This window comes from Marmota monax, unplaced genomic scaffold (genome assembly GCF_021218885.2).
Source record: "Marmota monax isolate L192 unplaced genomic scaffold, Marmota_monax_Labrador192_F-V1.1 WCK01_AAM20220418_F8-fsc00078, whole genome shotgun sequence".
NCBI lineage: Eukaryota > Metazoa > Chordata > Mammalia > Rodentia > Sciuridae > Marmota > Marmota monax.
In genome coordinates this window covers 6,714,935-6,732,430 of record NW_026694865.1, presented here as the reverse complement: position 1 = coordinate 6,732,430, position 17,496 = coordinate 6,714,935, and the positions used below count along the sequence as shown (strand labels likewise).

Below are 17,496 nucleotides of genomic sequence, written 5' to 3'. Positions count from 1 at the left end.
TGTCCTTGTAGACATTAAATTCAGCTTGTTTTATTGTATATCATTTGAGGTAGCTGAGGTGCAGGTCATACTGTTATCTGTTTACTATGTTAAATTATTTATACCACCAGATTGTGCAGTTGCAATGAGCAAGAAGTCATTAAGCATTTTGCTTTAGCCATTTTGTAAAAGTGTGATCTTTTTTATTCTAGAGTGAAAAAAAAATGTTTTCTTTTTCTGTAGTGCTGGGGATGGAACATAGGACTTTGCATTCTAGGCGAGTACTCTACCACTGATACTCCCAACTCCTAAAAGTTCTTAATGAACTCAGATCCATGTTTAGGAAAATCTTTTACTTTTAGGCAACATTTGGGATCTAAAATTGAATAGACTTCTAGGCAAGTTTTACATTATGTATTTTTGTATATGAAACTTGACGTAATATATTCTCATTATATATGCTTAAATGGTACAACAACATTGCAGTATTGTGAACTTAATTTTTTGGTATTTATTTATTTATTCATTTATTTCTATGGTGCTGGTGTTGAACCCAGGGCCTTTCATGTGAGGCAAGTGCTCTACCAACTGAGTTATATCCCCAACCCCTAATTTTTTATTCATTTTTAAAAGTATTTATTTATTTGTTTTTGTAGTTGTAAATGGATAGAATACCTTTATTTTATTTGTTTATTTTTCTGAAGTACTTAGGATTGAATCCAGTGCCTCACATATGCTAGGCAAGCACTGTGCCACTGGGCTACAGCTCCAGCTCCAGCCCTGTTATTGAGAACTTTAAAGCCAGCAAGTATATGCTTTTTTTTTTTTTTTTTTTCTTTAGTGGTTATTTTGAGGTTTTTTTTTCCCTCCTGTAATGTTTGAAAGAATCAAAATGTAGATCATTTTACTGATCTAAGTTGTATTGCTCTTATTAGTAAAAGAGCATTAGCATAGCTTAGTTTGCTACTGTTTTCATTGTAGTAATGTTTCTGTGGTTTGTATTAGTAGGGCCTTTCAGTCCTAGCAGAGTTACAGATCCAGGCAATGTTGATTTCAGATGAGTTCCATAACATCATCTGACAGACCAAGAAGTACAGGGCCATGTCTGGCAATATTCTCTCTTATGGAGCCTTTCCATAAGAAAGAAATTTAGTTTTAACAAGGTCACATTTGGGTTAGCAACATAATGGTAAAGTGACATTTTATTCCTACAACAAATCTGTTATAGCTGATTGTATGATCTTAAGCAATAGATTTATTTCAGAGAGTTGCAAATATAAACATTATTAGTGTCATTTTCTCACCCTTGTTTAATGTTATAATGTGTTTTCTTTCTAATTTCTGTATAGGAAAAATAATGTTATAATGATTTAATGCACATCACAGATACTTGTTGGAGGGATACTTACCATTGAGATGTTGTACTGCTCAGAGGAATGATAGAGGCAGCAAGGAATCTTATTTTTATATGGAATAACAAACAGTGTTGATATTTAAAAATCTTTGCAGGGCATGGTGGCATGTACCATTAGTCCTAGCCATTCAGGAGAGTTAGACAAGAAGATCACTTAGCCCAAGAGTTTGGGCTGTATCCTGTGAATAGACATTGCATTCCAGCTTGGGCAGCATAGCCAGACTTTCTGTCTGGGGGGAAAAAAATTAAATAATTAAAAAATTTTTTCCTATATCAAAGTAAGGGGTAAGGAAGCTTGAAGGGTTGAAATTCTTGCTTAAATAAACATGTCATAGTTCTAATCAAAATAGGGTGACTGAGCTGGAAATGTTAACAGAGACTGGAAAAGTTGGAAAATTAAGCAACTAATGAGGGGCTTGTTTGTTTGTACATAGATTGGTTAAATCATCGAGAGCAAATGTGAAGATGTGGTTTTGAGGTTTTGATTAACTTAAATTACTCCCTCCTATTGACAGTTTTAGAAGCTACAAAGCAAAGAACCTACATTTTACCTTGACAAACATCAAGAATGATGTAGTCAAGCATTCTAATAGTAATCATATCAATTAAGTTCAGCATTCTTCAGTGAGAGGAAGAACAAAATCTGTCATAGGGATTCAGTTTTAAGGAACTTGAGCTGTGATCGAATATGTACTTTAGAATGTAGGAAAACTAGAAAAAAAAATTTTTTTTTTTCTTGAGAGAGAATTTTAATATTTATTTATTTTTTTTAGTTTTTGGTGGACACAACATCTTTGTTTGTATGTGGTGCTGAGGATCGAACCTGGGCCGCACGCATGCCAGGCGAGCGCGCTACCGCTTGAGCCACATCCCCAGCCCTAGAAAAATTTTTAAAAGTAGATACCTACTAGAAATTAAAAGACTTAAGAACTACCATATTTGAAATTTATTTTATAAGAAAACAAAAAATCAAAAGGACCACACCAAAACAGTGGTTATTTGAAGTTGTGGTGATACCACCACACCTGGCTTATTTGACATTTAAATAAATGTTTTACATAAGTGAAATATTTAGGTTTTCCCATCACATTAAGCTCTTTCAGGTAGTTAGGTATCCAAATTGTTCAGGCTGCACTTATGGAATATCTTGACTATATGAGAAAGATGAAAAGTAGATGAACACAGTGTGGACAAGAATGCATTTAAAAATAGGCAGAAAGTTCAAACCACTTTCTAAGAATGGGTAACTTCTAGCCAACAATTGCAGGCCTCAAAGGAAATTAGGAATCTTGATATGCCATTTATTAAAAAATTAACTCAGTGTGCTGCCAGAGAAATGCTGGGTACTATTAGTAAGGGAAACATAACTAAATAAAGTCCCCTCTATCAGGTGCAGTGACATATACCTGACCTATATCACTTAAAGGCTGAGGCAGAAGGATTGAAAATTTGAGGATAGCCTCAACATCTTAGCAAAACCCAGTATCAGTCAGTCAGTAGACTGGGGCTGAGGATATAGCTCAGTGGTAAGGTACTCCTGGACTCAGTCCTTGGATGGATGGATAGATAGATAGAAAAAAAGAAAGAAGTCCCCTCTATGTAAAACCAAGGTTTATCTAATATTTGTGTTACTATGCATTTTGGTGACACTAAGAAATACATTTCAGAGCTGATAACCAAAGGATATGAAGGCTTTAATGTAGACATGTTTAAAAAAAAAAAAAAACAAAAACTTTCAACTTTTTTTTTTTTTCCCCATGATGGTGCTAGGGATGGAACCGAGAGCATCTTGAATGCTGGGCAAGTGCTCTACCATTAAGCTATATACCCTGAAGTCCAACATGTTTTTTTTTTTTTTTCCCCCTTAAGTGCTAGAGATTGAACCCAGGGACTCATGTATGATTAGCATGCCCTCTACCACTAAGGTAAACCCTTCCAGCCCCATAGCTTCTAAAAAACAGAGAATATTGTCAAACCCTGTCAAGTGATGAACCAAACCTATAGACTTGATCACCTGTTCTTAGTGTTCTGTTTTAGAACTCTTTTAAGTTAGAAATAAATTTTATCTTACTTATTAGGCTACTCTTATGAATAGTAAGTAAACAAGATGTATTAACCCTACAGGTGGAAAAAATTTTTAAAATAATGTCATTTTGTATTTTTTAATTAAACTTTTGTTTTGAGCACTTCATGCAGTTGTAAAAATAATGCAGAGGGATCCCTTGTATCCTTTATCTAGTTTCCTCCAGTATCATAATATTGATTAAAATTCACTTATCTTCTTTAGATTTCCATTTTACTTAGATTCATTTACATGTGCTTATGTTCGTATACATGATTTTATGCAATTTCTTTTCTTTTTTATGGTACTGGGGATTGAATCCAGATACACTCTACTCCTGAGCTCCACCCCCACCCCTTTTTATTTTTAATTTTGAGACAAGGTCCTCAGAGTTATCTAGGTTGGCCTCAAAGTTGCTGTCTTCCCACATCAGCCTTCTGAGTAGCTGAGTTTACAAGCATGCACCACTTCCCGCAGGACTTAATATTATTTACGTCATTTTTTTGTCTGTGACATCCTTATCACTAGTTTTCCAGACTGCAACAGATCCATAATTCTCATAATAGTCAAATATGGATAGTTAAATATGGATAATCTATTGTTTGTTAGTTTTCTTTCTCTCTCCCTTTCTTTCTCCTGTCCTTCCTGTCATCCTAATATCCTAATCATGACGTCATGATTCCCTTTTCATAAAATGCTACTTTAAGGAGGATATAGTTCAGTGGTACATATAGTGCTTGCATAACATACAAGGCCTGGGATCAATCTCCAGCACTGCAAAATAAATAGATAAAATTAATAAAATACTATTTTAGGACCAGGAGTGATCTAGGTCAGCAGGTGTTCACAGATATTTACTCCTTTACTTTAGGAAAAAAAAGTATACTGTGCATATATTAACATACAGTAAGTATGTAAGTGTTGTGTACAAGTCCAGTTTTATATATGTATATAGCCATATACATGATCCAGTTTCAGGCATTTTAGGCATTACCTCTTTGTGTGTGTGTGTGTGTGGGGGGGGATACTAGAGATTGAACCCAGGGGTGTTCTATGGCCAAACTACATTTCCAACCCTTTTCTTTTTTTAGACAGGTTCTCTACATTGCCACAGCTGGCCTCAAACTTGTGATCCTTCTGCTTCAGCCTCCCTAGTTGCTTCAATTATAGGCTCCATTACACCTGGAACATGATGTCACTTTTCATAACCATTTTGTCACCTTTGAATTATAGATGTTTAATGTGACAGGTGGATGGTTTAAGTTTGGTAGAACCTTTTCATTTATTATACATTTAAGTATGTACAGATGATCCCTGATTTCTGATGGTTCAACTTATAATTTTTCAACTTCATGATCATGCAAAAGTGATATGCATTCAGTAGAAATTATACTTCAAATTTTGAATTTTGGTGTTTATGCAGGCTGTATGTCTGTGTAGCATAATATTCTCAGTAGGATATGTGGTATGGTGCTGGACCACTGCAGCTCCCAGTCAGCTATGCAATCACAAGGATAAACAACCAATGTTCTACAGTGTAGAAAGTTTCAAAACTAGAAAGCTCAGTTGGCAGATTAGGCATATTAAATACATTTTGGAGCTGAGTGTGGTAAGCACATGACAGTAATCCCAACTTCTTGGGAGGCTAAGGCAGGAGGATTACAGATTTGAGCCAACCTGGACAATTAGGGAGACTTTATTTAAAAAAAAAAAAGGCGGGGGGGGGGGCGGGGGGCGGCTAGGGGGTGTAGCTCAGTGCTAGAATGTCCCTTGATTCAGTCCCTAGCAATGCATGCTGCGCATGCACACACAGATCAAATAAATGTATGTATATTGGACTTAGGATATTTTCAGTTTATGGGTTTATTGGCACATAACCCTATTATAAGTCACAGGTCATCTGTACATGGAGGCTACCAGGAATTGGTTATATTTAGAATACCTGACTTGTGGACTAGCCCTGTTTTGGAATCAACTGCAATAATGAGAATGAAGGTTAAAACAATACTCTGGAGCAGTTGGCATTTTAATTGTGAGGACTGCTCAGTTTTCTAACCTCCCTTAACCTTTTTATAGCTGGTGGAGAGGGGGCAGAACCAAGGATTGAACTCAGGGCCTTATGTGTACTTGGCAAGTGCTACCAATGGAACTACATCCCAGCCCTCTCAGCCTTTTTTTTTTTTTTTTTTTGAGGCAGGGTTTCACTAAGTTTCCCAACTGGCCTCAAACTTGTAATCCTATTGCCTCAGCCTCTTAAGTAGCTGGAATTAGGAGGTGTGCACTGCCACACATAGACCCACTGTTCACTTTTTTCTTGAGAATTTTTCATTGCCTTCTCTTTAGTACAGAAAATTTTTACCTTTGGGAATAAGAACCAGATTATAAAGGCCTGTGTAGCCTCTGATTATAAGAGGAAGAGAGATGGCAGAGCTTTTAAAAAATTTTTACTTTAGACAATCTTTGCCTTCTATTTCTTCACTTCCATACACACAGGTCTTGGAAAAAGTTTCTTGAGTGGATCAGTTTCACTAAGTGAATCCCTCTGGAGTTGAGGCTGAATTATTTATAGATTCAGTATGCTGTTCAACCTATTCTGAGTTTTATATGCTGACACAGAACAGTATTGACAAACATCAAGGATCTAAACCTGAATCCTGTTAAGTAGCTTCGTCCTGATGAAAGTGTCAGCTGTTTATGTGAAATAAAACAGGTCAAACCTCATAAACTTTGTCTGAGACTAGCAGCCTGTGAGGACCATATGAGCTGTAGTATATAAAGATTAGGAGCCAGAGATGCTACAATTTTATTCTTCTGTCCTTATGTGACATGTGATCAGATGAGCTCTGTTGAATTGGATGTCTTCTCAAATTGGCACTGTTTGTTCTTTATCTAATCTCCATTGGAGCTATAGGCTGAGAGCTATGGTACTTGAGATGACACAGTTCCTTTGTTACAGTAATTAATGTAATAAATTAAGGGGAGGCCCAAAGGGAAGTTGATTATTTCTCGTTAGAACCTAGGTGGAAATTCAGTTGATTAGTGAGCTCCCATGAAGTGTGGCAGGTGGAGAGGATTCCTGTTCTTCCAGCTGGGTAAGCTCAGAGTCACTTAGGATGGTTTACATCTTGTACTACCTCCACCTGAGGTGAGCTAAATATGAAGTGATTTCAGGACAGCATCTGGAATTCAGGGAAGATGATATAATAAGAGTTCTTTTAGCAACTTTGTTGTATCCCATGGTTTATTGACAGTTCCCTAGGACAGCAACCCCTTCACACAATTGATTTGAAGGCTTAGCTGGTTGGTGGGATCAATGACCTAGTAGGTTAGTAAGAAAGATATTCTGGATGTTAAAATGTGAGTCTTGAGATGGGTACCTTAGCCCTGAGACAAGTTTTATTTATTTATTTATTTTTTCCTGTTCTGGTGATCAAACCCAGAGCCTTGGGCATGCTTGTTGGCAAGAGCTACTACTGAGTTATACCTGCTCCCCACAGCCTGATCCTGAGAGATTTTTGAAGCAAAATGCAGTCATTCTTGTCAGTATTAAGTGTTACGAGACATATCTGAGGGAGGAGTAGTCTAAAAGGAAAGCCCATAACACTGAGTTCATGGAAAAAGAAAGAATTGTTATTTCCCTTTATAGAACTCAAATAAGTATCAATACAACCTATAATATAATTTGTAAAACAATTTTAAAACACTTTCTTTAAAATTTTTAATACTGTTGATGTCTATGAAAGGTAAATGACTCTTAAGTTATCCTTTAAGTTCAGTCATCAGAACTTTGTAAGAATATTTGTGTCATCTTATATTTTTTGAGTTGTCTTACATTTTTCAGTTTTGTATCCTGATAATATGCTTTAGAAATGATGGATTCTCCCTTTGTTGTTTTGTTTTGTTGGTACTGGGAATTGAACCCATGGGCACTCAACCACTGAGCCACATCCCCAACCTTTTTTTTTTTTTTTTTTTTTAATCTTCTACATCTTTATTTTTATGTATTTCTATATGGTACTGAGGATTGAATCTAATGCCTCACATGTGCCAGGCAAGCACTCTGCCACTGAGCTATAACCCCAGCCCTTTTTAAAAATATTTTACTAGAAACAGGGTCTTGCTGAGTGCCTCAGCCTTCCAAGCTGCTGGAATTATAGGCATGAGCCACCATACCCAACTATATATTTGTTCTTACATAATTGAAAATATGTTGTTTTTACACAAGACAAATAACTTGTCTTATTGTAAGTTTCTTAACATTTTCTCCTCAAAATTCTGTAACTTTTCATTGTCTTTTAACATTTAATATTGTTGAGTATTCTGAGAGCAGTCCAATTTTTGTCCTTTGTAATTTAAAATTTTTCCAGAATGTGTGCACATTTGTCTTTTTAAATTGATTTTGCCAAAAATATAGTGAACTTTTCCAGTCTGCAAGATTTCTTCTGCTCAAGGTGTTATTCATGTATTGTTCTGATCTCTTATTTTCCTTTAGTGGTAGGAAATGTTCTCTCTCAGTTTCTTTCTTTCTTTCCTTCTTTCTTTTTCTCTTCACTGTCCATTTCCCTTAAATTCTGGAAAAAATTTCCAGAATTTTATTTTCTTATATTTCAACAGATTTCTTTGTACTTTTCTGATTTCTGTATGAATTTTAACTGAGTCTGCATTTTTGTTTACTTGCATTTTTTTTTTAAATGGTGCTGGGGAGTAAACTTGTGGCTATTCAAGTATACTACCAATGAGCTCTACCTCTAGCTCCCATAACTTTTTTTGTGATATGATAGTCACACAGGAAGGTTCTGTTTTATGTGGGAGTTTATTTCAGGCTGTTTCCTTGCCTGTATTGTTTCTTTTAACAGCTTTTTAAATTTTCTTTTTCCAGCAATGATGTTGTCCACTGGGCATGTACTGACCAATGTGGCAGGTCTGAGAACATAGCTGAAGCTGAAAATAGGAAAGCTGGGGGCAAGGAAGAGCCTTGAATCTTGAGGTGGGACGTTGACTCTAAGATGTCCTTGAGCAGTGGAGCCTCCGGAGGGAAAGGAGTGGATGCAAACCCGGTTGAAACATACGACAGTGGGGATGAATGGGACATTGGAGTAGGGAACCTCATCATTGACCTGGACGCCGATCTGGAAAAGGACCAGCAGAAACTGGAAATGTCAGGCTCAAAGGAGGTGGGGATACCAGCTCCCAATGCTGTGGCCACACTACCAGACAACATCAAGTTTGTGACCCCAGTGCCAGGTCCTCAAGGGAAGGAAGGCAAATCAAAATCCAAAAGGAATAAGAGTGGAAAAGACACTAGCAAACCCACTCCAGGGACTTCCTTGTTCACTCCAAGTGAGGGGGCAGCTAGCAAGAAAGAGGTGCAGGGACGCTCAGGAGATGGTGCCAATGCAGGAGGCCTGGTTGCTGCTGTTGCTCCCAAGGGCTCAGAGAAGGCCGGTAAGGCATCCCGCAGTGTAGCCGGCTCCAAAAAGGAGAAGGAGAACAGCTCGTCCAAGAGCAAGAAGGAGAGAAGCGAAGGAGTGGGGACTTGTTCAGAAAAGGATCCTGGGGTCCTCCAGCCGGTTCCCTTGGGAGGACGGGGTGGTCAGTATGATGGAAGTACAGGGGTGGATACAGGAGCTGTGGAGCCACTTGGGAGTATAGCTCTTGAGCCTGGGGCAGCACTCAATCCTTTGGGAACTAAACCGGAGCCAGAGGAAGGGGAGAATGAGTGTCGCCCGCTAAAGAAAGTCAAGTCTGAAAAGGTAAGAGGTGGCCGGATCTGGCTGCCCACTCACTGCCAGTCAAAACTGCCCTGGACTAACTGCCAAATGCTGTATACACTCTGTTGGAGGTTTATTAGTTTGTGGGTAATGACCAATTACAAGGTCAGAGCAGCTGGTCATGTTAATGTGGTTTTGTTCCAATTTAGCGGATTCCCTATAGGCTCATTTACAGCAAGAGAGACATTTTGGAATAGGATATCTTCTTAGAATGCTATTTGGTAGAATGAATTCTCACACCTTGTTATTGTTCCATCTTGGACACTTGTTGCTAGAGGCTGGCACCAAACTTTCATGTGGTTTCCAGCTTGAATGATATTTCATTATTAGATTCATAATAACTGATAAACTTAATTAGCTTTTGTTTACATGTATAGGGCTGTTCTTAATGGAATAATTGATGGTGTTGTATTTCTAGAAGAACTAAAAGATTGATTAAATTTCATGGCTTATCTACCAAGTGTTCTATTGGTGGCTACCAAAGAGCATTAAGGACACAGTTGCTGGTCTGGTAAACAAGGGGGCAGGAGGTCCTGACTATACTATGAAATACTTAATCAGGCTTTATGAGTTACTGTTGTAGCTATGAAAGTTTGGCCTAGGAAGAATTTTTGGCCACTGAAAGGGTATCTCTTTGCCAGGTACCTTCTGCAATTATTGGGAATCAGTATCCTGGTGGTTTTTTAGCTGCCTAATAGTATAATGATACCTTGTCTTTTGCTTGACTTAAAAGGATAGGTGCCTGCAGCCCTAGGATGGGTTAAGATTGCGTCGCTCCTCTGAGAAGATGATCTTAGTTGATATCTCAGTAAATGTCTGAGTGAATGTCTTCCAGTGCTAGAGAAGAATAGGTGTGCATCTGGGGCCAATTCAGGCTGCCCTAAATTTGAGCAGCTTACAGTTTCCTATGAAGCAGCTGGACTGGTGAGGAAGTATCATTGGCTCTTGATTTTCTGCTCTGTGTTCTGCTCACCCTGTGCTTTTAGCTGATCCCAGCAGATGCAGTAGTTAATAAATAAAGGCTAGATGTGCATGTGTGGGTGGTGGTGCCCTCTTAGTGCCTAGATTTTAGTGGTAGCTTGTTTTTTCTTTGCTCTAGGTACGTTGGTCTTTGACTCCGGCACATCTGTAGCTTTTAGCAACATCTGGGTTTTTCTGGTTAAGAGAGCTATGAATTTCTTCCACTAAACAATGGCTCATTCCTTTTTACAAGTGACAGCTGCCAGAGAGCCTGCCTGCTTTAGGTGGCAGATGCCATAGTCCACCTTAGTAGAGTCAAGTTCCAGCTGGCTATAGGCATTGCTCATCTTGTGTTGGCTGTGATTTGCCATTTTCTCAGGGGTACAGATGGATAATACTGTTTTAAAAAGGCCTTGGAGTACCAGGAGTTCTTGCTTCTGTTCCAGGCCTATTAGACTGTTCCCTACATCTGGCTTCAAGAAACTTTTACCATGTATCCATATTCATAATTTTTGTTCATCCTGTACCCAAAAGTACTTTTGAGGGTGGCTTTCATTTTTTTTTAAATTTACTTATGTTGTAATCTTCTAAGCCCAGTTGTAATCTATGAATGAAAGGATGAATATTGCTTATTGTTTAGCTTTATACTGGATTTAAATCTAAATGTCCATGGTTGTCTCCAATAGAAAAGCAAATGGAACCCATTTTCTCTCATTAGTGTATGGACTGGTGGATAACTGACCTTCATATTAAAATTGCTGAAAGATGCAATCCATTCAGCTAAGAATATATCTTGGTCTGTGCATGTACGAATATGTAACAACAACTCCCACCATTATGTACAACTATAATGCACCAAGAAAAACGTTGGGGGGGGAGATCAACTCTTAAAAATAATAAAAAGAATACACCTTGGTGCCAGGAAATTTTTACCTTTAATAATATAGCTTTGCTATTAAGCTTTGCCTCTCAGACTGTAAGAATGGGGCAGTGGAATGAGAGACAAAAAGGAGACAGACAGCATTCGTTTTTGGGAAGAAATGTAAAATTGCTGGGAAGTACTTTTAGAAGGAGAAAATTTACTGTGCAGTTTTATGTTACCATAAGCAAGAGCCTATTTTCACCATTCCTTCCTGTTCCTTAACCAGTTTTAGACATACTGGTTTTGAGGGTGCTTTACCATATTGCCTTTGGCCAATAAGATAATTATTTAAATAAATGTTTGGAAGTTGCTAAGAGATAGAAACACATGATTCAGGAAGAGAACATTTCTGGGACCAGAGCAGGGAAAGAAGAGTTGGGGGTGTAGCTCTTAGTGGGAGAGTGCTTACCTAGAAAGCAGGAGTCCCAGGGTTCAAAACCCAGGATTTTGGGCATAATAGGTACTCAGCCAGCATTTGATGATTAGTATTATGTTTTAAAGCAAGGTCTATATAAATATCTTTTAAGAATTTTTCTCTAAAATGAAGGCCTAGCAAGATATGGCAATGCACTTCTGTAACCCCAGCTACTCAGGAGGCTGAGGCCAGAGGATCAGGAGTTCAAGGCTAGCCTCAGCAATTTAGAGATCCAGTCTCAAAATAAAAAATGGCGGGCTGGGGATATAGCTCAGTTGGTAGAGTGCTTGCTTTGCATGCACAAGGCTCTGGATTTGATCCCCAGCACCAAAATAAATAAATAAATAAAGGCTTGGTATAGCTCAGTGAGATTAAAACATCCCAGCGTTCAATCCTTAGGACCCTTAAAAGAAGTGGAGGTTAGGTTAGGTTTGTTGCCAGGTAACATGGTGCACATCTGTAATACTAGGCCAGCTTGGGCAATTTAGGAAGACCTTGTTTCAAAAAATAAAAAGGGCTTGGGATGTAACTCAGTGGTACAGCACCCCTGGGTTCAATTCCAAGTACCAAAAAAAGAAAAGAAAAAGAAAGAAAGGCAGGCTTGTCTATGGCCTAACTGGTTTGGAATGTTCTTTCTTTGTAGGAACAACCAACAGAACCAAAACAGCAAAACAGATGTTTTGATGTAATCTGAAATTGCATACCCTTAAGCTGGGAACTGTCATGAAAAAGAGAAACTCATAAAATTCAGAGCGTGTTGACTGGAGTTCCTTTCACATATCACCCGCTGCCCCTTGGAAATAGGAAAGAAAACAGTAGATTCTGTGGTGCAGGGTAGAATTGTCAAGACATTGACTACTATCTAATGAGGCAGATTTGAATATTCAGATTACTACCTCAGGACTTTCTCTCTCATCAAAGTAGATATCTCAGGGTGTGGCCAAGGAAATTTTCTATCAGTCTGGGATGCAGATTCCCCTTAATGGCATCCACTTTTACTCCACTATACCTTTCTGTCAGGTGGCTCATTGTGTTGTTTCCCAGGGTTCTAGGAGATAACCAGAGATGGCTCAGCAACTGCTGTTGCCCTGAATTGTTGAACACACCTGTCTCATACTTCTTGCCAACTGAAGAGACTGGGAGAGGGAATGTTGAGGAATAAAAAGATAGAACCTTCTGGCTCCTGCCTGCTTACTTGTGTTTGGTTTGATTGATAGGTTGTTACAAGTTTAGGGATGGAAAAGAAGGTAGGCAGGAGGGAGGGTGCCTGTCTGAGTGTTCTGAGCTTAGTGCACATGTGGCTACTCTGACAAACAAGGAAAAAGGAATTTACAAACCACAGACAGCAGTGATCTGTCTGTGCTGTCAGAGCTTATGTCCAAGAGTTTAAGGTGAGACCTCTTTCCTTTTTTTCCCCTCCAAATGATATGAGTTTTACTCAAAGGCTCTAGTGCATGAAGAGTTTTTTACAACCAGGAGATCCCTGACCTTTCCTTAACAGCTGCTTTTGATCTTACAGGGTAGGAATACTTCACTCTGCTTTCCCCATGTTTGTATGTCAGATTCTGCTTATTTCAGAATGATGCATATGTTTGCCACTTTACCCATTCATTTAGAATATAAAGAAAATGACTTTTACTCTTTTGTATTCTGATCATGCGTGTTATCATATCCATGTTGTAAGAGCATCTTCCTTTGTCCTTGGTTTTGTATTCCGGCCCTAGTTTATGCCTTCCAGTTCATTTCTCTCTTATTGCAATCCCTCATTGCCCAGTCAAGGTCAGATCTCTTATTCCTTCTGATCCAAGGCTTTCTCACTTAACACCTTCCTCCACTTTGTACAGCTGTTGACAAGCATAGCAGTCAGCCTTGCTTCCTGAAGTCCAGTGCCCTCAAGTATTTACCTTCATGGAAAAAATAAAGATGTTGATATTTTTATGGTACAGAGTTGCAATCTTGAACTACAAGCTTAATTTATCTTTTCAGCAGTTCTGTTTTCCTTCTAGGTATTGTAATTTAAGGAGAGCCCCAGAGAAAGATTATCTTGCCCAATTTCTTCACTTTATAGAAGAGTAAATTAAGACCAGGGAGATCATTACCTGGATCTCACAGATAATTACTGGCAAAACCAAGCACGGGAGCCAGATTTTTGGACACCAAATTCTTAGGGCATGTTGCTATTCTGGATTTCTTAACAAATCTTTAACTGGCATGAAGTCTCCAGTCTTTAAAGACTACCTTTAGAAACATTGGATGTAAATGCCCAGGTATTCCAAGATCATTTTCACTTTGTTTTCATAGAAACTTCAACATTATAGACACTCAGTAAACAAAGGATCTTTCAAATTAAAGGTACTTAGGTGAGGTGATGATATTTGCAATGAATAACCATTTACAGCTAGGAGAGAATCTATATCCTGTTGGATGTAAAGAGGAAAAGTTGCTTTTAAGATGTCTTTGAGGGGCTGGGAATATGGCTCAAGGGTAGCGCGCTCCCCAGGCAGGCGTGCGGCCCGGGTTCGATCCTCAGCACCACATACAAACAAATATGTTGTGTCTGCCGAGAACTAAAAAATGTAAATAAAATATATTTAAAAAAAAAAAAAAGATGTCTTTGAAGCCAGGCTTTGTGCCACCCATCTGTAATCCCAACAGCTTGGGAGGCTTAGGGAGGCCCTAAACAACTTAGACTCTGTCTCAAAATAAAATATAAAAAGGGCTGGGGATGTGACAAGTGGTTAAGCGCCCCTGGGTTCAGTTCCAGCAAACCCTACTTCCCCAACCACCCCACACCAAAAAAAAAAAAAAAAAGCTTTGAGCTTAACTCATTAATGGGGAAGGGAGGGATTTTGTGTCTTCTGGAATATTTTTTGTAATTATTTGAGGCATTGCTAGTTCTAAACTGACATAATAGTTATACCTCTTTATGGAATACAGTGTGGTAATTGAATACATACGTACAGTGTGCAATGATCAGGTTAGGTCCATCTCCTTAAACATGTGTCGGGCTAGGGTTGTGGTTCAGTGGTAGAGCAGTTGCCTGGCATATGTGAGGCCCTGGGTTCCATCCTCAGCACCATAAATAAACAAACATACATACAAACAAATAAATAAATAAAAGGTCTATTGACAATTAAAAAATATTTTTTAAAAAGTGTCTTCTTTTTATTAGAAACCTTACTCAACTCTTCTGGTTCTTTATAAAATATATAGTAAATTGTGAACTACAGTCATCCTGCTATGCTTTAAAACATTAGAACTTATTCCTCCTATATAACTATATCAATACCAATTATGTAATGCTAGTTTTTTCTTTATTTGGCAATTGCAGATAAGGAAAAAAATTATCCTGTTCTGGTGCTTCTTACTTGAACACATCAGTGATAGGCAGATCCTCAAATGATTGTGATTATTATTAAGTGGGTCTTTCTTTTTACCTTTTTCATTGCTGGGGATCAAACCTAGAGCTTTGCACATGTGAAGCAAGCTGGTTCCAGTGAGCTACATTCCAATCCTTATTGTTTATAAAGAGAAGATACATTATGGATACTCTTGTCACTTTCATTCAATACAGTAAACTACATTTTATTTATTTTACTTTATTGAGTTGTGGGGATTTAATCCAGAGGCACTTGTTATTTATTTTTTTGAGACAGAGTCTTGCTAAATTACTTCAGGCCTCACTAAATTGCTGAGGCTGACCTTGAACTTTTGATCCTCCTGCCTCAGCCTCCGTAATTGATAGGATTATAGACATGCCCCACCCCCCATCCAACCAGCAAATAAGTGCATTTAGGTTTTAGGTATTGTACTGGGTGATGGGTTATACACACTGGTGAATAAAACAGAGATGGTCCCTGTTTTTTGAAAGCTTACAGTACACCAACTACAATGGAGTAGCTAAAAGGGTATTCCATAAAACCATGTATATCAATCACATTCCTTGAATTTAAAAATGCAGATTTCTGGGCCCTACTCCAGATCTGATAAATGTACTTTGGGGATAAGAACCCAGAAATCTGCACTTCCATAAGTCTGTTTTTCCCCTCCCAGTACTGGGGATTGAATCCAGAGCTAGGCAAGTACTCTACCACTGAGCTACATCACCAGCCCCAAATAATTGCTTTCTACATTATAGTTTGAGTGTCTTTGTGAATTTTCTTATAAGACAGGTTCTGGGAGCCACCTCTAATTTTAAATGCCATTCTTCAAAATTTAAATTTCACATCAACTCATATATGACTTAGTACTTAAGAGTGTACTACTCTCTAGCCAGACTACCTAAGTTTGTATTCTAGCTCTGCCACTTATTACCTCAGTGATCTTGACCAAATTACTTAATTGCTCTGACTCATTCTTTTCATCTGCAAAATGAAGAAAATTATGAACATAAGGTTGTTGCAAGATTAAATTAATTAATTCAGAACAGAAAACATTCAATAAGTATTAGAAAACACAGGTTGAATTAAAATATGGCTTCATCTATCCTAAGCAATAATGGACTAAAATGTAACAACATTCCTCTATACAGGAAGCCCAGAATAAAAATATAAAACATGTTGGATAAGATTTTCCATACTGTGCTTACAGGTTCCAAAACTGGGTTGGGAAATTTGCATGTTGGTGATGTTCTAAAGTTCCTGGTATTTATAGTTGGAAAGGGGGAAAAGACCAAAAATAGGCTTCAGAGGATATTGAAGTGGTCTTGTTGAATTTCAGATATCGTATGAATTAAGTTTACTTTTTGGCTCCATCCCTGGAGTGGGTTAGATTGCTGTTACTGTGGGTTTGCCAGCATATGCAATCTTATGGAAACTGAAAGAGCACTAAATGTTTTTGTTTTTACACAAAAATACATGGAAAATCTTAAGTCTTAGATCTTAATTTTGCTCCCCCGTGTGCACTTGTATATTTTCCATTTGGGTATAAGAGCTTTTGCCAGCTGAGCTTATCCAGACAGGCAGCAGGACTTGGGCTTTCAGGCTAGAGGTGACAGTAACATACGCAGCTGAGATCCTGCCACTTGCTGGCTATCTGAGCCCTCCTCTCTGTGGTTTGCACTCTTCAAGCTATGCTTGAGTAACCTGCCTCCAGAGTTGCTGACAGGGCCGTCTTCAGAGGCCTTGGAAATTACACTGTTCATTTCCTTATCATCCCCTGACCTACAGTGCAGAGCCTTCTGGTGCAGGAACAAGGCAGCAAAACTCCAGACGGCTCCTAGCCAGCATGTGTCAAGAGCTACAAAGAAGGAAATTGGACTTGCTCACTTAAAAACCATGGGGTTAGACTTTGATTTTGAGTTCCTGCAGAGAGTTATTTGTGTGTGAGAGCATGTTTTATCTCTGTGTATCTATAGAAGGAGTCTGCATAGCAAAGCTAGCTAGGGAGGAGGGACATCTGAAAGTAGAGAGCAGAGGGAAGATTGCTTTTCTCTTCAGTTAATTTCCCAGTTGTGCCATCAGGATGGGCCTGGGAGCATTAGCATCAGGAAGGTGCCAGACCATATTAATATTTTAGAATATATTTCTCTCAGTACAATTTAGTCATGGTTGAGAGCACCTACACAAGAAGCCTTCTTGGATGGCTGAGGAGATATCTTTAATAAATTCTTTTCCCTGAAGTCATTCATCCTAGATGACATTGGCATAATCAATACTTAAGCTATCTTAAAAAGAATAGACTTTAGTCACTTTTGAGATAAGAGGACGTGTGACAAAAGAGAAACAGGAATTTTTAGAGCATTTTGAGATTTTCTATTTATAGAGCAAAATTCTATTTATTTTGAGAACCTATCTTCATTTGGGGGATTGGTATTATAAAATAATCTACTTCCTTTTTCTTTTGGCTTCTCTCTTGCCCTAGAAGTCCAAAGAAAAGACTTCTCAGGTTGAAGAAGTAAAGCATGAATGGTAAAAGGCTTGGGCATATTTTATACATATTTTGTCCTTATTTTTTCTTTGCCTGAATTTATAC

The 17,496-nt window shown here is 38.2% G+C and overlaps 1 protein-coding gene across 3 annotated transcripts in view; it reads left to right on the top strand.

Moving 5' to 3' along the window:
• Positions 1 to 17,496, top strand: part of Znf609 (zinc finger protein 609) — a 193,473-nt gene that overhangs the window by 12,043 nt on the left and 163,934 nt on the right. For all 3 annotated transcript variants that reach the window (XM_046426676.2, XM_046426677.2, XM_058573290.1), the window contains exon 2: positions 8,335 to 9,208. In XM_046426676.2, coding sequence (XP_046282632.1) covers positions 8,462 to 9,208 — 747 coding nt within the window. In that variant the 5' untranslated portion in view covers positions 8,335 to 8,461. The remainder of the gene's footprint in view (positions 1 to 8,334; positions 9,209 to 17,496) is intronic.